The sequence below is a fragment of the Dioscorea cayenensis genome, chromosome 14 (genome assembly GCF_009730915.1).
Source record: "Dioscorea cayenensis subsp. rotundata cultivar TDr96_F1 chromosome 14, TDr96_F1_v2_PseudoChromosome.rev07_lg8_w22 25.fasta, whole genome shotgun sequence".
Classification (NCBI taxonomy): domain Eukaryota; kingdom Viridiplantae; phylum Streptophyta; class Magnoliopsida; order Dioscoreales; family Dioscoreaceae; genus Dioscorea; species Dioscorea cayenensis.
Window position 1 is genome coordinate 15284529 of NC_052484.1, and position 23175 is coordinate 15307703.

The 23175-nt window shown below is 33.5% G+C and overlaps 1 protein-coding gene across 2 annotated transcripts; it reads right to left on the reverse strand.

Annotated features, from left to right (window-relative positions):
• Window positions 1-6520: 6520 nt before the first annotated feature.
• On the reverse strand, window positions 6521-22591 carry LOC120275908 (26S proteasome non-ATPase regulatory subunit 4 homolog). Of its 2 annotated transcripts, none has more exons than XM_039282640.1 (11): window positions 22458-22591; window positions 22262-22375; window positions 22031-22136; window positions 10913-11027; window positions 10615-10824; window positions 10205-10517; window positions 9652-9778; window positions 7655-7758; window positions 7479-7547; window positions 7191-7257; window positions 6521-6757 (listed from the first exon to the last, which is right to left on the reverse strand). In XM_039282640.1, the coding sequence occupies exons 1-10, from the start codon at window positions 22467-22469 to the stop codon at window positions 7207-7209; spliced, it is 1221 nt and encodes a 406-aa protein (XP_039138574.1). In that variant the 5' UTR covers window positions 22470-22591; the 3' UTR covers window positions 6521-6757; window positions 7191-7206. The 2 variants fall into 2 exon arrangements, with proteins under 2 accessions (XP_039138574.1, XP_039138573.1); XM_039282639.1 differs by having other exon boundaries at window positions 7186-7257; window positions 22458-22469.
• Between the last annotated feature and the right edge of the window lie 584 nt (window positions 22592-23175).

The window sequence follows — 23175 nt, forward strand, 5'->3', positions numbered from 1 at the left end:
AACTATTGGGGATAGTCATGATGATTGCTCACAATAGCAGGCATGATGATTGCTCACAAACAAATAATATAAGTTTTGGTATCAGTTGTTGTATGCTAATTAACCTCACCAATAGCAAGATAATAGCAAGCGGCCAACAAAAAATTATATAATAGTGAGATGCAGAATTTAATAGTGGTTAGACAAACTATGATTTTTTTTTACTATAAATTTCTTTACTAGCAAGATGGAAATAGAAAAATATAGAGCAATCAACTTATGTCCTAAATACACCCAAAAAAACTCTTCTTCTCTTCTATGAAAAATCTTAAGAGAAGCTTTCAATTTAATATAAAAACCCCAAAAATAAAAAAATAAAAAAATAAGTTTTAATAATTTGGTACTTAATTGGTGTATATTATAGCCAAGTGTATTCTTCCAAAATTTAAGCCAACATCCTACACAAGCTCTTCAGCTTGTTTCATGTCATGATTATATCTCAATGGTTTTTTTATTCACTTCAGTGAAGAAACCACTTTCATGGGTTGTAACCAAAAGTTTTTGTTCTAAATCATATTTATCATTTGTTTATAACAAATTGATATCATACTTTTTATTTGCAAAAATTTAAGTTCAATTTATTTTTTTAAATTATCACACGTTATATTTTCTTAAATGTCATAGGTTTAGGATGTAAACTGAGAATTATGTTGAACCAAAAAAAAAAAAAAGCTTTAATTAAAAAAAAATGAAAGAGGAAGAAAATTAAAGATGGATAGAAAGGCTTTTAACACAATTATGTTTATTCAAGAGGTTATGATGGAGAGAAAACCCATTTGGTCCTTCAATTTGCTTGTAATTTATAACTTGTTAAGTGAATTGAATATAAATGATAGATTGCACTTTAGGGCGATGTTATTATTTTTTATTATTATAAATTTTCAAAACTTGAAGACAACCACTTTCACATTAGAAGGATCTAACTATTTCCTTGTCAAGTGAGAGGGTGAAGGTGTAACAAAAAAATATATATATAGAAACAAATATGGAAAACCAAGGACAATGAGAGAAAAATTGGAGCAAAATAAAGCAATTTCTTCATAACTTATAAAGATGGAAGTGAGTACAATAATAAGCTTATTGAACCTCAGTTTAAAAAGTTAGTTCTACTAAACCACTCCCCACAAATCTCTCCACTATTTTTTGGGGAAGAGGAGCGGAGCGAACCCACTAGAGACCCAGGGACATGCACAAGCCTCGGTGGAACAAGTGGGGACGGGGCCGCGCTCACGTGGGCGCTAGAACCATCCATACACAACCACTATTCACAACTCCCAGAAATGTGCCCTCAGCCGAGAATCGAACTCTCACCACTCGGTGAGAGCTCTATCAGCGACCCGTGTATCAATAGACCCGAAGGTCGTTAGCAAATCTCTCCACTATTAACTCCATGTTTGACACTACTAAAATAAAACAACAAAATAACGCCTCGAATCAATATAAGTATGACGTGGTAAACAAACACCAAATAAACAAAAGATTAGAAAATAATGTAACGAAGAACGACCACTAAGATTTTGAATAACTGTACCAAATTAAAGTTGATTATATTTCGCTTCTTCTCAAAGAAAGACAATCAAACAATTTCCAATCACAATGTGGATCGGATTATCCAATCATAGATATTTATAATTGATGATATATTATTTCTTGGAGGAAAATAGTGTTTCATTGCTACAATAATGGATTATTGAAAAAATGAAGCTATATCAATTTAAATCCTAGATCTTTGAATTGAGAGACATAGAGAAAGATCAAGAATTCTCATTTCTTTCATAACAAAGGTATGGGTCTTCCTCGGTGGATTTCTCTTATTCTTATAGTATCACTCGTTTCGAAAGTTGTTTCATAATTGTTTTCCTAAGTAATAGGTAAGTTCTATCATAGTGAAGGATTGGGCAAAACCAAGAAAAACCCCTCGTGTGTGAAATTATAGAAGATCCCCTTAAGAGGGCGTTTGGTATGTGTGAATTTAATTACTTTGCAAGGGAAGTAAAAGGCATGAAATACTTTCACATGTTTGGTGTCTACAAAATCTATGCAAAATGAGTGTTCCCTTTGTAATCATTTTCTCTTTCACAAGCGAAAGTGCTTCGCAAGGGAAAGTGTAAAATAGATCGCAAGGTGACTGAAAGTTTTGGCAATGCAAAATTTCCACATTACCCTTTTCTTCCCTAGCTTGTATACTTTGAGGTAATTTTTTTATGCTTCTTGCCTTCTTTTCTTTGTCCCGTCCGCTTCCTGATTTTCACTTTTCATTTTTTCATTTCTGCCTTCATTTCATGCTTTCATCCTTTTTTTTTCATATCTAGACTTTGAAAAAATACTTGTCTAGACTTTGTTTGGCTTTTTAGTTTGAAATACAATTCTCTACCTAACATTGAACTATTGAAAATGTGAATGTTCTTTAATGTTATTGCAACCTTTTTTAGACTATAGGCACTTGAAACTATATTACTCTTTAAGTTGTTTTATTTTAATTGAGGTCCACATTGATTTACTTAGATTATTAAACATTATTTTCTTGAGAAAAAGTCATGCTAACATCATTACGGCATAACAAGTCAAAAATTATTAAGATAGAGCATCTAATGAAAGTGAATACCAAAATAAGAAACGAAGCAAAAGACATGCAATATTAAAAACCTAGATAAAGGGGAAATTTGAAAATTAAAATAACTTTGAAGGGAAGTGTCTTCATACCAAATGGTTAAATTAATTTTGTATGTATTTTAATTATAACTTTTATTGGGAAGAACAAACATTGCAATCTTACATTGTAGGGAAAGTGATTGCATGGAAAAAAAAACTTTGCAAGGAAAGTTTTTCATTGCAAGCACCAAACAACCCCTGAAAAAAAATCAAACTTCAAATTTTAAATGAAATGATCGAGAGTAGACTTTAGAAGTCTCTGAGAATAATATGATAGACTAAATGACCATGAAATTACGTCAATATTTCTACACATTACACCTTAATTTTCTTTTCATTGGAGTTATTTCAAGAATATAGATGGAATATAATGAAATAGAGTCACTTTGAGGTTTACTATGAAATGAGGCATGTAACAGAGCCACTACGAAGAAGTTTTGGGTGCTATAAAGGAATAACATTGGAACTAGTAACTAATCCAAACATGGAAGCATTAGAAAAACTCATAAGCAAAAAATCCCAAATATCCCTGATTGCGAGATATATAATTGTCACTATACATAAAAACCATTGCCAGAACAAATAGAAGTCCAAATCCTATTAACATAGTAACTAGAAGTGGAAGAAAAAAAATATTATAATATACACACATATTGATATGTATGTTCAATAAAAAGAAACTCAAATCTTTTGTACGGTAGCAATACCAAACCAACTACAATATGTAGTGGGGTCCTAAGCTAAGTCTCGGTTAAACCTTGAAAATCTTAATGCCATAATGCTTTCAAATCACATTCAGTAAGTTGCACTAATTTTGACAGAGGAAACAACTCCCTCTCATAACATTGGTTGAGGTGAGTAACTTGTCCACCTTGTTCTAAAAATAAAAAATAATAAAAAAAATTTTGAAGACAAATTGCTTTACCTTGAAGAAAAATCAGGAGGTAATCAAGGTAATTAGAGGAACTCGAAGAATTCAGTAGCCAAGTATATATATATATATATACAAGCGCACACACAAAGTACATCATTTGGTATAATTATATTAAAGATTACAATGATCAATATACATCTCTACCTAATAGGAACACTTCAGTAAAGGATAGTTAAGAAAGAAATGAATATAAAATTAATCAAGATTAATCATATAGGTGCGTTCTCTTATGCTTTCCCCCTCATAAAAATACATGTACATATATATAGAAGCCACAAAAAAAAAAAACCAGTCAATGACAAAAAGACAAGAGCATGAAGGATTATTATCTTGATAAGAAAGAATCAAAAGAAAGATGATGGCCATCACCCAACAATAAATATGAGGAGAGGTTGTGACAAAGACTAAATTGCCAAAAGAATGTGTGCTCATCAATCAACAAACTCAAAAGTCCATGCATGCATGCTTGCCTTCATGCAGTTTGGAGAAGAAGACTTATCTCTTCCTAGAATACAACCATATCATTAATTCCACTCTATGTTCAAACATCCACATCCATCCTTTTGTTCATCCATCATTGTCTTCTAATATATAGCTGGAAGGGAACCACAAGTCTACATGTGGTTAGATTTGAGTATGAGTGTTGATAGGATAGGACATGGTTTCTGTTCATCCAACAACCACTTAGGTTGTTGTGTTGCTTTCCAACTTTAAATTCTCAACCTCGTCTTTTCCTGTAATAAATTAGGTCATGCCACTAAGATTTACGCTCCTTAATATCCTCTTGTTTGTCATTTTATTTTTATTTTTTTATTATTATTATAAATTACTGGCAATATATTATAGTGTAAGCACAGTATATTAGAATAAAATTCAAGTTTAAAAAATAGCACTTTTTGCTTTTAATCCATTGCTAGTATAGTTTAAAAATGGATTTGGTTAAAATGAATTTGAAATCAAATTTGTCCGTAATTAGGTATAGTTTATTACAATAGTATCATAGTTCTATCTTTCCCCTCTTTTCCTCCCATCCAATTGTGGAGACAGGATTTGAATCTGTAACCTCAAGGTTATGATCCTTGTGAGCTACCAAACTACTTTACTCCACACTAAAGAACTAGAATGGGTGATGAAAGATTAGATATGCCTCTCTACCATATCTATATAAATAGAACAGTCTACCTAGTAGACCGTTTTAGAATTTAGAATTGGATTTGCAATAGAATTTAATTTGATTCTAAATTTTGAAAACACAAACAAAATAAAAACTGTTTCAAATCCGATTTTAAATTTTAATACATAAATAATAAATAAATAGTGATGAAATCCCTAATATGAAAAAAAAATTCTTATACATTTTAATCTTAATGCATTGTAGTATCAAACTATTGGATATATGCTATATGTTATTGAGATAATATATCAATGGTTTAGCCAACAACTATTTGATCTATTGTCATCGGATTCTTTGTATAATATATATGTTTCGCTAAACAGACAGGTTTGAGTCTTAGCTTGAGTATGTGGAAAGTATAGATGTTGTAGAGCTCAGCTCCTCACGGATTCCCGTTCCCAACACGTTACTGACTTACCCAAATTTGTCAATATATATATATATATATCAATGGTTTAAATTTATTTTTGTTCCGTAGTGGTGGATATATATATTTCATTAGTTTGGTGCATTGTACACATGGTGCAGAGAAGAATCACTTTTGACCTTACTATTTATGGGCCGGTATGTTGGCCATGACTTGGGTTGTTGTGCTAGCATGTGAGAATTATGTAAATTGCAGAATACAAAGAAGTGGATTGGTGATTTGGTTGATAACCAACATGATTTGAGATTGTCTTTGTTATAGGGATTCCAATATATATAGGCCAGCTTTGAGTCAATGATTAATAATAATAATCAAGTTTTCCTAAATATAATATATTGGTATTACAATAAAATTATTCATTGGTTGTTATTAAATGTATTAGACTTGAATTATGACATGAATTGGGATTATGGTAAGATTACTTGTGGGAAAAAAATGTAATATTATATTCATAATGTATAAGTCAGAAATTTATTTTTTTACAAAGTCGACTATTGACAAAGTAAAAAAACAAGCGAATACAGAAGTGAACCAGTCACAGGGGACCCTAAACATAAATTGTACTATAAATAGTTCGAACTCGAGAGCTTTCAATCACAACAATAAGTAGTTACTGTTGGGCTAGCCCACTAATACTTAAGTTTGAAATTGTTAAAAAAAATCATGAAACGTAAAATTTTTTTTTTAATGACAATATTATGAATGATGAAAATAATTACAATATGAATTAAAAATGAATTGTTTGGCTTGAAAATTTATTCACTATTTTTCCTTGTAGTATATTATATATTTCATGTATCTTGCTTGATTTGGTTTCTCTTAATGGTCTTGGAATGGGTCTTTTTATTTTTATCAGTTATCAAAATCAATTATCAAAATTCAAAATTATATTTCAGGTCCATTAGTAACCAATTAGTAACCAAATAACAAAAATTTCACAAAAATAATCACACCAACTAATTATTTTACCTGAACACATACAATTGCTCCCCAACTGTGTTAACCAAAAACATCCAATCATAAAAACTATTCTTTTACTAAATTCTGACTTAAAAAATATAACAACTCCCTCAGTGAATAAAAGAACAAATCTTAACAAAAAATCATAAATTATAAATCAGTCATCATAAAATAGTCTGTCACATGCAACACATCTGAAAGTAGCCATGGACAATACAACATTTCTTGGTACAAATTTTTCCTAAATTTATCAGTTTTTTTTTTTAATAATTCAAAATATCCAATAAAAGTCACTGGTTTGAGATCCTGAAATACAAGCACAAACATCTGATCCTGATTCCTGATATGTTTCATGAAACCATGTGGCCAAAGGAAAGCATATATTTCAGTGATCACATGACTCTATTTAGAGAACAAATGATGATGAGAAGGAAATATGCTTTGCTTCTGTTGATAATCAAACAAGGTTTTTGTTTATCAAAGTTCTTAAAAAAATATTCTTCTAGAGAATCCGGCCCCGGTTTGCCATCCACCAAAAGATCTAAATGCGAAAGAAACGTAATTTGCAGGCCTGCAATGAAAGATACAGATAAAAATGCGGAAGTGTTAAACATTGACATTGTCAAAGAAAATAAAGGGTGAAGACATGACATGAGTTAATTCAAGCATGAGGGAGGTCAAATTTCACAGACGAAATTCTATTGGACGAGATTCTCTCAAACATATCAAGAGAGTCATCTTCCTGTAGATGGTAGATGGATATTACATGATAATTGTATAATTTAATTCACAATTTGGAGAAAAAGGAGGGAACAAAAAGTTTAAGGATAAATGAATACTCAAAGCAACCCCCATTTTGGTGAGATGGCCTGCTTAATATTTTTTAAGAGGCACTACTCTTAGAATATTTGTCGAATTCTCTTCTTTGTTTCTAATTGGCGTCGCAAAGTGGGCTAAATTATAAAAACCAATGCTACAAAATAAAGTGGAGGGACAAACCTCACCATGTAAACAGAACATTCACTTGCCACCTTCATTTCCTGACTTATCTTCATTTTGCTTTTGCTGGGACTGAAAAATTAGTACAAAAAGAAATCATAATTTTTTCGAAATACTTAGAGCAAGTGGAACATCACAAGCAGCATCTTACTAGTTTTGGATAGGACAAAATAAGAAGATTACTAAGTTAAACCAAGCCCTTCACATATATATGGGAAAAAAACAACTAGTACGTGCAAGGTTGAAGACACGATTCCCTACCAAAATTAATAATAAATCAGTCAAAAGTATACCTCGGATGGACCTTGCAAAGATGCCAGCAAATCTTTCACAGAGGGATCATTAGGGTCAACACCAGGAAGCTGGGTAAGAGATATTTAAAGTAAATAAAATATGTTGGCATATAAAAAGAACAAAATTTAGTAGTTTTGAAACTTCACATTTTAACAGTTTAGGTAAATGCTATTACCGAACTAAGGATAGATGTGACAAATGTTTGGTCTTCCAGCGCTTTGCTCATTTCAGATTGGCTTGGTGAGCCTTTCACGTTGTCCTGGACAGACATTTGAAGGGCTGCACATGAGAAGTAACCAGTAGCATAATCAGTAAGACCATACAGACTTATTATAAACACCATCCAACCTATTAAAGGTGAGCAACTAGAACAAAACTTGTCAATATAGAATAATCCTACTTTATGGAAAGAAACAAGAAATATACAAACACATAACATAACCGTGTCATTTTTGTGGCTTGACAATGAACTCACCAAACTATACCTACTGGTCATCTGATCATGACAGTGCTTAGAGTTGCAAATTAGGAACATGGTATAGGTGCCATGCCATTATATAATGGGTATTTGTTTTTTCTTATTTTTTATTTGCCACCCCCTCACTTTTCAGAAGTACTTCATAAGCCCCTCCTTTAAATATTATTTTACTTGCAGTCCATTGGAGCAACTTTAAGGTATTAACTTAGGTTACAACAACAGATATAAATGACTCTTTTTACCCCCTTTAATACAAGATCTCATTCATAATGTGTATCATAATTCGTTTTAATGGAGAAATTATGGGCTTTTTTATTATAAATAGATAAATCCATAATTAGGTTTAATGGAAAAATTCAAGAAATCATGGGAAAATATCTAATGACATGCAATATCAAGAGAGAGTTTATATAATAAAAAGGGTAAAAAAATTATTTCCATATATGATAACCCAAGCTAAAACATCAAAACTTGCTCCCAGGGGCAGGAAAATAAAGTAAAATTGGAGGGGGTTATTAGGTATTCATAACAGTGAGGGATAGCAAGCAGTTTCACTATTTTTCAGGGGATGGCAAGTTAAATATATATACATAACTACTTTTGTGAAGTGCATTATTGGATCTCAAACCAGATCCCAATGCTGCTCTGGGTTCTTGATCCCGTAAACAATTCAAATTGGCGCTCCAACAAAAACTACATGATCAAACCTATCCTCAAGACTAACAACATTGTTCACACAGCAAAACATATGCTGAGTTGGATTAAAATAATTTAGTTTATGCTAACATGGATAGCACAATTAATTAGATATGACATTTACATGTCTCTCATAATGCCATATGAGATGCTACATGGCAGCCAATGATTTTTTAATTAACTTTTTCCACATCAGATACAAGTACCATCTCCCCCAACCAGATCAGCATGAACAAAATATTTAAATTCAATTTAATATATGCCATGGTACATGGCCAATATCATCAACTCTAGAGACATGGGGTTGATATTATTCAATTTGATCCGACATGTCATTTTTGTAGGATAGCTAATGTGGGCTGCTTTGAGACATGGGGTATGAAGATAGGGATGTGATTTGAGGGCCAATGATGACTTCACTAATGTTTCCTAAAGGCGTTATCTATATAACATTCATTTACAAATTCAAATAATAATTATGAACTACTAGATGATATGATGTTTAAAGGTTTGCTAAAAAGTGTAAATAATCAATTCTTACTGCTTCACAGGAATCCTTAACACAAAAACATGCATTCTCAAGATGATTTATAAATAATTTATCCTCCAATAAATTTTCTAAACAAAAAACACGTACAAGAAATTTAGCATGATGAAAAGGAAGCACAGAAAATAAGCTTACTACAATAACATAATATAAATGAAAACTGAGCCACTACTATACAAAGCTACTGCAATTTTTCAGAGTTCAAAACAAATAGAAATGGATTCTATCACTTATTGTCGTATAATGATAACTTTGTTTTATGTGAAAGCCATGAATTGGTAACCATATCTGGGGTTTCCCATGAGATTGAAGAAAATTCAATCATCATCTATAGTAGGATATGGCCTTAGCAGTATATCATATGCAGACACACTACTATAACCACCCTCCCATCTCATGGATCATAGATAGAAATTACAGTATAATTCCATAAGATCTATAAAATACTAACCATAAGCCAGCTCCTGGTCGTCTGTAGTTGCATCTGACATATCAGTATCAGCCATAGCAGCACCGCCAGACCTAGTGTCATCCATTGACATTGCAAGGGCTTGCTCCAGCAATGCAGTGTCATCATCCTGTCCCCATCAATATGCAAAAGAGTTAATCAAATTCCTATTCATCTGACACAGATGGTAGTCTAAGGCAGCATACCTAGGTCCTTTTTAATAATATTAAACAATAAAAAATCACTTCTGCTATGGTAGATAGAGATGATTATAAAAGAAACATGTAACATGACCCATCTCAAAGGATTACAATCCCAAAAGCAACAAATGTACTGCCTAGTCACTAGTCACTAGTCACTTGGCAATATGCATAGGTTAAAGACCCTGAACACCCAGGCACCAACCACCTTCTTAATACAGAGCAATATAAGATACGAATGTGGACTGGTCACACAAATACTCCAAGAATCATTACATCATTCTATAAAAAAGCATATACAACATAGGAAAACAAACCAAAATATTAGAAAATTGAGGTGAAAGAGAAAAACAGACCGTCAAATCCTGCCGCTTATCATCAGCTGCAGCTCTTGAACTGCTAGTTGTTTCAGCCATAGTTGCATCCTGAGAACTTGATGCCTGTTCAACTCCTTTTTCTTGGTTTGCAGCATCTTCTGCAGCCTTTTTAGCAGCAGCTTCCTGCCTTGCCCGCTCCTCTTCCATTGAAACTCGAAGAGCAAGAGCCAGCTCAGGATCTATGTTTGGATCCACACCAAAATCAAATCCACCCATGCCACCTGCAGCGGCTGCAGCTGCTGCTGCAGCAAATCCACTTCCGCCTTCCCCATCTCCAGTAAATATGGGAGTGCTGCCAATTTAAGGTAAATTAAATTAAACATAAATTACATTTCTGAGCAACATATAGGGGTGAACAATATCAAAATTTAGAAATTACTAATGTGTACCTTATGAGTACATCTGAAAGGGCATTAGGACCAGGAGGTACGTGCACTATGTGACTTGTGTTATTATTGTTTACAGCAGCAAGAAGAGCCTCCAGTTTTTCAGGTTTGTCATCATCAGATTCTCCAAAGTCAACAATATCTAGAGCGACATTGTTCTTTTTTAATTTCTTCCCAATTGCTTCCAACAAACTCTTATCATGTTTTATTGGGCTAGTAAATGACAAAAAATATAAGAAAAAAAACCAAAGTCAAGAATAAATGCACATTAAAATAAACTAAAGAATTGTTTAGGTAATACCTCCCAACAAAAACTATAATCCTTTGTTGCTGTTTTTTGTTCTGACGGTGTTTGAGAGCCAACTGAGCAACCTGGATCCCCGCAGTCAAGTTCATCTCACCTCCTATTTCGAGCCCTGCATACAGAAAACAATAGCATAATACGCCACAATATACATGGTTAATTTGTAGAACCAATTTAGGAAGAATCAATGTGATATGAAAAGATCCAACATAGATTAAAACAAATAGATTTTGAATACTGCAAATAGAACTGTATTAAGATCAGCTCAACTAAAGCTGAGCAACTATCAACTATCAGAATCATGGTAATAATGTAAATTAACCTACATCTCAGCATTGCGCACAAGCCCATATTTAAACATATATAAACTAGAAAAATGTGTCTGTGTGTGTGTTAGTTTAGATATCTCATATTTTAAAATATTGTGTACTAAGGGCATAGCCTCAGTTCTTGTCGCTGTCTCATGTTTTGTTAAATAACAATTATTCAACCCACACACAGGAAAAAATTAAAAATTCAGGCCACAATATTAGTTGCCAATCGCCCCAATATACTTCCCAATATAGTTGAAGCACTTACAATTTTGCAGCAGTGCAACCTAAACCAAATTTTTGGGGAACCACTAATTAGCTTCAAAGTGCAATGAGTTCATGAGAATGCTATTAAAGGTAAATGCAATAAGAAAGGGAGGGAAAAAGCGACCAGGTTTATGCTGAGAATAGCTAAAAGTAAATTTTCAACTCCAGTATCACCCACAATCATAGTATTGCACCAAAAAAAAAAGGTGTACAGCCACCTACTTGATTGTTAAACACCAATTTTAAGAATGACAAAAATAAATAATAAATGAATGAATGAATAAGAGGAAGAAGAAAAAAGAAAATTGATAATAGTCTATCTCATAGTATAAAATATGCACAACCTAATGACAGTTTATTAACTCAATTGTTAAACAGCAAGAAAACAAATTTTGAACATTGATGGCTAAAACTGAACATATTATTATTCTATCGAATATCTCATCCAAAAGGAAAAGCAAATTAAAACTTTTATAAATAATAGTTACAGTTCACGTCATCAGTATCATCAAGAAAGGCTGTGATCTTCCTTAGAAACTAAAATATGCAGACCTCAACTCACGCAATACCCCTACCTCAAAATTGGTTAGTTCTGGAATGAACGAGAGAAATAGAAATCTATACGAAAATACCATATTCACAGTCAAGTACAACAGTTGTCCTCTATACATTCATGTTCAACATTATCTTCTCTTTTACATACTTCACACTCATATTTAATTCTTATCATCTCCATTAATACCTTCTATATTTTTCTTTTATCATCTAGCCTGCACCAACTTCGATCATTTCATCATTTAATACTAGTGAGTCAGTTGGCCCATAATATGCACAGTGAAACCATCTTAAACACCCTTATCGAATTCAATGTACCAGTTTAACTATTTCATCTGTGTAACACTCATTTATAAGTAACCGCTCATCAATAAGATAAGACATATGATCAGAGAAAACTACACTTACAGTTCTTGACTTCATCCATCCAACATAAAACAATCACTTTTGAGCATATCTTATCACTGTATATTTAGGCAAACAAGCTTCGAATGTGTTTCTATGTCTTCTGAATCTAACACCTTATATTCAGTTGAGCTTCTACTTAACTCAAAACCTTGATATTCTTATGACTTTCCATAACTCCACAAGTCCAACTTACAATTTACTCCATTTATACAACATCAACTCCTGAAAATAAATGACAATGAATTTATTATGGATCCTCCCAACTTGTTCTCTCTAAGATCTGCATACACAGACTCGATTTTCAACCTACCATAATTTTGCTTATCATAGGCATGAAATAAAAGATTTAACAAGGTCAATGGCCTCAATATTTGGCTTTATGGAGATGTTTAAAAAAAAAGGCAGGTTAAAAGAGGTAAGGAAATGAGTAAATTGTATTTTTATCATGCCATTGTCAAGTACAAGGTCACTTAGTGCTTTCTTCTGCACAAAAACTTTATAGGCACAAAATGTGCAAGGGAAAAGAAAAAAATAAAATAAAAGCTTGTTTCATAATTATTACAAGTGAAAGACACATCAAGGCACTAGGGGTCAAATTGCCCAGGCGCAAGGCTCAAGCGCACTCTTTTCCTAAGCAAGGCGCAAAAAAAGTTTATAAAATTCATAATACATACTAAAATTTCATAAAATAAGAAAAATCAAAGTTAAAGTTCACAATTGGATAAAACATGTATAGAACAAAATACTATCAATGTAGCAAAAAAAAACCATTATGCTGTTACTACTCTACTGCTCCTAAGAAATGCTAAACCACTAGGAAATCCTAATCACTATCAAGTTCTTAAAAACTGAAAAATAAAAATAAAAATAAAAAGCCCTTTTATTTTTATTTGAGATTTAATTTGATGATCATCTAATAGCTCATATTTGTCCAACTCTTAAAAAAGGAAAAAAAAAAATTAAAAGAGAAATGGTATCTAGGAACTCACAGACCGAATGGCGTGGATGCCACGCCATTAAATCTCTCTCCCAATCAGATTTCTTAAAATAAAAGACCATGATCGAAAAAAAAGAAAAAAGAAATCCTCTCCCACTCCCTCAAAATCCTCCCACATTCTGACAAGGTCTTCTCTTTCGAGTTTGAGAAACTCCAGCTCCAACTCCTCACATTCCGATGAAGTCTTCTCTCTCGTATCTGAGGAAGCCTGAAAAGGTTTCCATTTTTTTTCATTCTTTCTAATACTTGAATTTTTTTTTTTTATTTGGGAATTAGGACTTCACGGATAGTGATGGCGATGAAGGTTCTAGTAAGCAGTAGACATGCCTTCACCTTCATCCTTGTTTGTGGTACATGGCTCTTGTGAGCAAAGATCTTATTGCAAAGGCCTTCAAGAGCTCCTTCAATACCGAGGAGTGGAGTGATCTTTGCAAGTTTTAAGGCTTTGAATTTATCTTATTATGAAGTAATTTGATTCAAGACACAGAGGATTTGAAAAGATTTATGTTTTTTTTTCAATTAAGGACTTTTATTTTAGGGATCCGATTAGGAGAGAGATAATTAATGATGTGGATGCCACATTAACATTCATGTCATTAGGCATGTGACTTCGGCCTAAGTAGCATTTCTCAAAATAAAAAGCCTTCGTTTTTAAGAGATGAGATTTAATTCGATGATCATATAATTGATCATATTTATCCAACTCCTAAAACTTTTTTTGAAAAAAAAAACTGCACTTACTAAGACGTGCCCCAAATCGCCTCGATCCCTGAGGCAGGTGCACCTTAGGGCAACTTTTTAATGTCACATGCCTTCAAGGCTCCAAGGCTACAGCCTAGGGAGCCATGCACCACAGCCACTATGGCTTGTTTCAAGAAAAAAATTGGGCAGGTACTTATAAGACTTATAGATAAGCAAGTCCATACTATGTGACATGCTTGCCTTCACTTTCTCTACTACTTTTTTTTTTTAGTATTTAGCCATATAATCAAGGTTAATTTGAGAAAATGGAAAAGGAGAAAACTAGGAAGATATTTACAAAACAAGAAGGTCCCTTCAGAGACATCTAATAAAATTGGAAAGATACAAAACAAGAAGATTAAAACCAAGTAAGAGGTCATCCATCAAAATTTAATTCAGAATCAAAAGTGTTTTGACCTTGCATCTAAATGAGATGTCAACACCCAAGACAGATTGCTTAAAAACCAAGCAGAAGCAACTCAAGGATACAGTCATCATTCATCAAAATTTCAAATTGAATCAACCTAATGATATGGACCATTAGTAATAAACTCACAAACTGGGTAGGAACAACTAGTGATAGAAAACTTTAAAGCTTCAACCTGACCTTAAAAATATTAATGAATGAATAATATCCTCAAAAAATATGTTAGCTGTCAATCATAGCTGTCATTCTATTATAGTATTTACATAAATTAAGGATTGATTGATTGATGATTGATTCATTGGCTAACTTATAGCTATTTCCATATTACCAGACATCCCTATTAGGACTGTTGTATACATGTGTGTATGTATATATATATATATATATATCTAAAAGTGTAATTGATATATTGAGAAATATACAACTTACTTTTCTCCACTATTTTACTCATCTACATGGTATAAGAGCAGGTTTATTCTGATCTTAGATTTTTTTCCTCTTGTGAGCGTTCATTTCTTGTACCTCCGTGTTTAAGGTTGTACCTCTGTTTGAGGTTGTGTAATGGTACTTGCATTTGTAATTCAAGATGACAGATAGTAGGGCCAACTCTGATTTGTGTGCTTCTGTTGGAACTATCGTAAAGTTTAATGGCAGAAATTATGCCCTTTGGTCTCAAGCGTTTCGTACCTTAATTGGTTCTCAAGGCCGTGATCATCATCTAGTTCAAACAATGGCAGACACTAAGGATTCCAAATATGCAGCCTAGCGTCAAATCAATCAGTGAAAACATGGCTGCTGAATTCCTTGGAACCTGAGATTGCTGCCTCCGTTGGATTGATATCAACTGCTAAGGAGATGTGGGACTCTATCAAAGAGATGTTCTCTAATGATGGTAATAATTCTCGTATTTTCTCCTTGATTCAACTTGTTGATAATAAACAAGGTGAAAAATCCCTTCCTGAATTTTTTGCTGCCTATAAAAGAATTATCAATGAATTCTGTGAATTGCAGCCCCTCTCTACAGATTTAGAAACTCAAAAACATCAATGGATAAATCTCTTTGTTTGCAGATTTCTTATGAATCTGAATGATCAATATAAAACCCTTAGAAGTCAATTACTTGGAGATTGCACTATGCCTACTCTTCAATCAGCTTTCTCTCGCTTGCAATCAGCCACTTTAACTGTCATCTCTAGTTGTTACTATTGAACATTCTGCTATGGTTGCAGAAGGATGTGGGTACAATAATGGCAAGGGTAAAGGACGTGATAGACAATGTGATTTTTGTGGCAAAAAAAAATCATACTGAAGAAGCATGTTGGGACAAACATGGTAAACCTGATTGGGCTCCTAAACGTACCAAAAGGCACAACACTCCTAAGGCAGCTGCTGTTACTTTCACTTCTAATGAATCAGCTTCTTCAGTTCGACTTGAGAATGTTATTCAGATTTCTAAAGTGGAGTATGAACGGTTAATTCACTCACAACCTAATTATGTTGCCACTCATACTTCACAGACAGGTACCGCTGCACTTGCAACTCTCTCTAGTAATTCTTGGTTAATAGATTCAGGTGCATCAAAATATATGATTGATGACCAGCGCCAATTTCATAATTTTACTCCTTGTCAATCGTTGTCACCTATTACTGTTGCTGAAGAGTCTGTTTCTACTGTCTCTGGTTTTGGTACTGTTCATACCCCTTCTCTTACACTTAACCAAGTCTTACATGTTCCCAAATTATCATTCAATCTTCTTTCAGTGAATCAAATCACATAAGCTTTAAATTGTTCTATAGCCTTCTTTCCTACTCATTGTATTTTTCAAGATCTACAAATGAATACATTGATTGGGCACGGCTCTGAATCATGAGGTGTTTACTATCTTAATTCCAATGTTATTAAAAGCGAGAAAAGTGCTCACCTAGGCGCTCAGGCGAGGCAAGGCGAGGCAAGACTCCAATGCCTCAACACCAACTGGGCAAGGAGCCTTCAATGAGGCAAGCCGAGGCGAGAGCTTTTTGCCAAGCGCCAGGCATAAGAAAGGCGCGCTTGTCCTATTTTTTCCTATTAGCTCTATATTTAATGCTTTCAATTAGTGTTAATTAGGATTTTAAAAAGGCACATTTACTAATAAGAAAATAAATTTAGAGGGGAAAAATTAGGTGACTTTACAAAAGACACATTTACTATTAAGGAAAAAAATAAATTTAAGGGAGAAAAACTAGGTAATTTTAAATAAGGCACAATTACTAATAAGGAAGAAATAAATTTAGGGGAGAAAAACTAGGTGAATTTAAAAAAGGCACACATACTTATATGGAAGGAAATAAATATACAATATAAAAAATAGGTGATTTTAAAAAAAAGGCACACTTAATAAATTTAGGAGAGAAAAACTAGATGATTTAAGTAGTATTCTAAAAAAAATAATGAGTGAATTAAGGGATTAACTTATTAATTGGAGAAAATTGAAGAGGCAACAACTCTAAATCTAGTGCTAGAGTTGAAGCTAGCTTAGATGATGAGGATGATGATGCTTAGAATTAAATGACTCATGAAGATAGAATTTACACTCTAAAAGCTTTAGTTCTACGCATCTCAATGTTGTTAAGGGCGCAAGGCGCATCCGAGGCGCTAGGACCCTTCTATCGCCCGAGGTGCAAGGCGCAAAAAAAACGAGCGCCTGATCGAAGTAAGGCGCACACACAAAGAATATATATATATATGATATATGATAGAGTCACAGACAAATAGAAATCTTAAAGCCTTAAACTCTAATATTAACAAACTTGTCTTATCTTAAAGTCAAAATTCTATTTGTAAAATCATAAGAAGCTAATAATCATCATCATTAATGTCAAACCCTAAATTCATGTTTTCATCTTCTTTTCCTTGTTCAGAATCATAGCCATCTATGAGGATCTGTATAAAATAGTGAAATATTTATTGCTTAGTTATTAGATTCTATTCTTTTCATAGACTTAGTGATTTTTCAATTACCAATGCCTACTAAACTGTGGATCTTTTTAAATAATAGAAAACTAACAGTTTTTCAATCAAGCGTGCATTTTTCTTGCGCCTTGGGCTTCAAAAAAAAAAGGCGCAAAAAAAAGCCTTGCCTGACTTAAAGCACATCGCCTTAGACCCTTAGAGGCGCTAAGGAGGTTTAGCGCTGCGCCTGGAGGCCTAGGCACAACACTGAGGCATCTAAGAAATGTTTTCTTGACTTTATGTTATGCTTTGTTTGACTTAAAGCTTTACTTTGCTTGACTTTAATTATTTCAAAAATTATATATATATATATATATTAGTTATTTATTAACTAACACTTTACTTTGCTCAGGCGTGCGCCTTTCATGGCGCCTCTTGCATCGGGCAATAAAATGTCTTTAGCGCCTTCAGGCCCCTAGCACTTTTAATTACACTACTTAATTCTTTTGTTTCTGCTGTTGCTGGTGAAGTGTCTCCTTATGATTGGCATTGTCGTTTAGGTCATCCTAGTTTTTCTAAACTTAAAAAATTAGTACCTTTAATTGAGTATGTTTCTCTAAATAATTGTGGTGCATGTTAGTTAGGAAAACATCACAAAGCATCTTTTCCTTCTAAAGAGAGTCGTAGTTTACATCTTTTTGATCTAGTTCACTCCAATGTATGGGGTCCTTGTCGTTATCCTACCTTGTCTAATCATAAGTGTTTCATTACTTTTGTAGATGATTATTCTCGTATGATTTGGATTTATTTGTTAAAAGACAGGTCCATTGTTTTTGATGTATTTCAAACATTTTATAATGAAATAAAGGCTCAATTTTCTACTAGTATTCGTGTTTTACGAACTGATAATGCTTTGAAATATATGAAAACCGACTTCTCTCATTTTTGTTCTACAAATGGCATTATTCACCAAACATCATGTGCTCATACTCCATAACAAAATGGCATGGTAAAACGTAAAAATAGACACTTTCTCGATGTTGCCCTTACTATTATGATTCAAATGAATGTACCCAAATATCTTTAGAGTGATGCTGTTCTCCCTACAAGATTTCTCATTAATCGAATGCCATCACATTCCTTTCAAATATCTTTTTCCAAATTCTCCATTATTTTCTTTGACTTCTCGAATTTTTGGGTGTGTTTGCTTCGTTCATTTATTTGAAATTGGTATGGATAAGTTGTCTCCTAGAGCTGTCCGTTGTGTTTTCTTAGGGTATTCTCGAACTCAAAAAGGTTGTAAGTGTTTTGATCCAATGTCAACAAAAAAAATTTGTTTCAGCTAATGTCACGTTTTTTGAGTCCGAATCATTTTTTAAAAACTCTAAAGTCAGAATCAGTTCCTCTTCCTACCATAGTAACACCATCCCCTGTAAACATTCCTCTTTCAAAACCTTTACAAGTTTACACCAGACGAAATAATTTGCGAACTCCTCTTGTCTCACAGCCATCACCTACATTGCATTTTGCTGATGATCTTGATGATTTGCCAATTGCTCTCCGAAAAGGTAAACATTCTTGTACCCAGCATTCTATTCTTTCGGTTGTTTCCTTTACTTACATTGGTCCTTTTTTCATCATTTAGCTATATCCGTGTCATCTATATCTATTCCTAAGAATTATCTAGAGGCAGTTCAGGATCCTCATTGGAAAGAGGCCATGAATGAGGAAATGTCCACTCTTCTCAACAAACACACATGGGACTTGGCACCTTTACTTGAAGGAATTTCACCTGTTGCCTGTCGTTGGGTCTTTACTGTCAAATACAACCCTAATGGCGCTATTGACCGATATAAAGCCCGATTGGTTGCCAAAGGATACACACAGACACCAGGCATCGGCTTCTTTGAAACTTTCTCCTGTTGCTTGATTGAATTCTATACGTGTGCTCATCTCTATTGCAGCCCATCATGATTGGCCATTGTATCAACTAGATGTCAAGAATGTGTTTCTTTATGGAGACTTAAATGAAGAAGTTTATATGGAGCAACCACCTGGCTTTGTTGCTCAGGGGGAGACTCACTTAGTATGTAAGCTCAACAAAGCTATTTATGGATTAAAGCAAAGCCCTAGAGCTTGGTTTGAAAAATTCAATCAAGTTGTTTTTGCAGCAAGATTCAAGCGAAGTCAAGCTGATCATTCGGTATTTGTGAAACACAGATCATCAGGGATTGTAGTACTTATTGTTTATGTTGATGATATACTCTTGTCAGGTAGTGATGTAAATGGCATTGAAGCAGTCAAGAAGCACCTGCAGCAACAATTTGTCACCAAAGATCTTGGTCAGTTAAGATACTTTCTTGGTATTGAAGTTGGCCGTGGTAAAGAAGATGTACTACTGTCTCAACGAAAGTATGCAACTAATCTATTACAAGAAGCAGGTTTACTAGGTGCAAAACCATTGGATACTCCAATGGAACCTAATCTAGACTTATGGAAGGAGGATGATGACTTTGCAGACTATTTACAATACAGAAGATTAGTTGGGAAGCTTATCTACTTAATAGTTACTAGACTAGACATTATGCATGCCATAGGCTTGATTAGTCAATTTATGGATAAACTTAAGAAGGGTCATTGGGAGGTTGCCTGCAACATTCTGAGATATATCAAGAAATCTCCAGGAAAAGGATTATGGTTCAGAAAGAACAAGCATGTGAAATTAGTTGGCTATTCTGATGCTAACTATGCTGGTGATAAGAGTGAACTAAATTTACATCAGGTTTTGTACCTTTGTAGGTGGGAATCTAGTAACTTGGAAAAGTAAAAAGCAGACAATTGTATCCAGATCTAGTGCTGAAGCAGAATATCGTGCCAAGGCTCACACCACATGTGAGCTGATTTGGTTAAAAGCTCTCCTTAAATATTTCAATATCATTTATTCAAATCCTATTCCTATGTATTGTGATAATCAAGCTGCAATTCATATTGCAAGTAATCCTGTTTTTCATGAACGGGCTAAGCACATCGAAATCGATTGTCATTTTGTGAGAAATGCAGTTAATGACAAGAAGATTTGCACTCCTTTTACACCTTCAAGAGATCAAATTGCTGATATATTTACTAAAGCACTTAAGAAGGAAGACTTCCTCAAATTGAGTAACAAGCTGTGCATGATAGACATCTATGCTCCAGCTTGAGGAGAGTGTTAGCTGTCAATCATAGTTGTCTTTCTATTCTAATATTTACCTAGATTAAGGATTAATTGATTGATGATTGATTCATTGGCTAACTTGTAGCTATTTCCATATTATTAGATATTCCTACCTATTAGGACTGTTGTATACATGTACACATATATATATCTTGATATATTGAGAAATATACAACTTACTTTTCTCCACTATTTTGCTCGTCTACAAAATAATTTGAGATTTTGATGTAAAATCAAATTCCATGTCCTCAGAATTCCTTGTAGACTAAAGTGTTTGCATATTTCCCAGTATTTGCATGTCAAATGCAAACTATACTCTTCAGTGCCCCTTGAGCAAACCCAGTTTGCATAGTGGCTGCTTATTCCCCCACAAGAAATAGATAATCTTACCACCAATTGAAAATTTAATTTCAAAAGAAAAAGGAACACTAAGGATCAATCTGAGACTTTATCATACGTATCACCACTCAGACAAAACTAATTTTCTGAAAACTAAAGAACCAGAAGGACTACACAGGGATGCCATTCGCCAAGAAGTGGCAAATTAAGCAGTGCACCCCACAGAAAAAATGTTAGATGAAGAAGCTTGTCCCACAAAGCAGCTTTAATTTAAAACAACATCAACCCAAATATGTGGTTTAAGCACCATGATCAAAAGTCTTATTGCATTTCTGATTGAAAGATCAAAGAAAGAAAAACTCATGCCATCCCAATGTGTTAGCATTCGAATCTAGTATGAAAAAACATGCTTCAAGAAAAAATTTATCAGAAGTTTGTGCACTAATGTGTTAGCATATAATGACTTCGCTTAAAGGCTAATTGGTGAACAGTATCATCAAAATTTAGATCTCATGATGGAAATTGGATTCCTATATTAAGCTTGAGAGAAGATATTGGTTCCAAGCTTCTTAAAAAATTATTGATGCTGCAAGTCTAATTATCTCCTCACTCCACAAAGCAGATACATGGCGCTCAAGCAGCAATTCAAGGGCATTATTCTAAACCATGTGCATCACACATAATCCTTGTTTACCTTTTACCTAATCAAATTTCCACACAACTGAACACAAAGGCATAAAATTCAACACTTTGATCTCCAATTCAATATTATAGATGCATTTTCGAGAACAAACTGAACTTGTAAAAAATTCATCAAATATCACTTAGGTTGAAAGAGGAAAATGCCACACGAACAAACAAAATGAAACTAAAAAAAATTCTTGAAAACACATAAAAATAAGATTTCTAGAAGCAATACCCTACCATGCATACAAGCTAGGATCTTGCCAAGATCACTAGTAGGAGTAACCAGAACACGAACACCTTTCCCAGCCATCGTCAGCACACCCACAGTGTTCTCCGGATTCGACTGCAAAAACAACAAACCCCAAGTGAATGCAAACCCTAAAATCCACCAAGCTTTTCATACAAAATCAAAAACATCGCAAAACCTAAAATTTTCCAGCAATCAAAGAACAACAATCGAAAACGAACCTGCGTCTTAGCACCACAGATAAGATTGACGGCGTCGGCCTGGGCCTGGAACCGATTGGGAGCGTAGTCCCCATTCCGCATCCATTCGGAATTATCGATGCAAATCATAGTAGCCTGCAAGAATCAGAGCATCAAACAAACAATCGAAACCCTAGAAATCAAGAAAAACAAGAAAGGAGAGGGATCGGAACCGGACTTCGAGAACCATGGCGAAGATCGGAGCGAGAGAGAGAGAGAGAGACCGAGACGGAGAAAAAGATGAAAATTTTTTTTCCCTGGGTTTGCTTGGGCTTTAAACAAGAGAAACTTGGAGACACAGAAGAGTATATCTGGTGTTTGGTTTCAAACACAAAGCATCGTAATGACCCATAAATGGACGAAACGTGGAAATATATAGAAAACAAAAATATGACATGTCAAACTCTCATCAAAACCTAAATAAAATATTACAATAATATTTAATAATTTAATAATTATAATTATCTTACCATTTAATTTAAAAATAAAACTATATTATTTTTTCATGATAATAGAACCTATCTCTCTTATATAATTAATATTTTTAAAATAGATTTTTAAATTTTAAAATATGAAATTTGTTAATTTATATCATGATAAATTAAAGTTTTTTGTTTATCAAATTATAATATTATTAAAGTTTTTTGTTTATCAAATTATAATATTATTTATAAGTTTCGGTTGTTAGACTTTGAGAGATTCGCTTCCAAGATAAATCAGAAATTAATACCATTGAGATGGTTCTTGTGATGAATAGGTTTTTTTTTCTTGATATAAAACTATTATTTATAGATGCTATAGATGAAAATTTTTCAAGGCAATGTTTTAAGTTTTGGTCATTCGCTGATATTTTGGTTTCACGCGAACTCGACAAAAAAATTATTTGGTAAGTATTT

Excerpts from the sequence above, each read along its gene's own strand:
- LOC120275908 (XM_039282640.1), bottom strand. Across the intron at positions 11,028-22,030 it reads GATCCTAGCTTGTATGCATG|GGCTCGAAATAGGAGGTGAG; the intron begins GTAGGGTATTGC and ends TTCTGTATGCAG. Across the intron at positions 10,825-10,912 it reads ATTATAGTTTTTGTTGGGAG|CCCAATAAAACATGATAAGA; the intron begins GTATTACCTAAA and ends GTCATTTACTAG.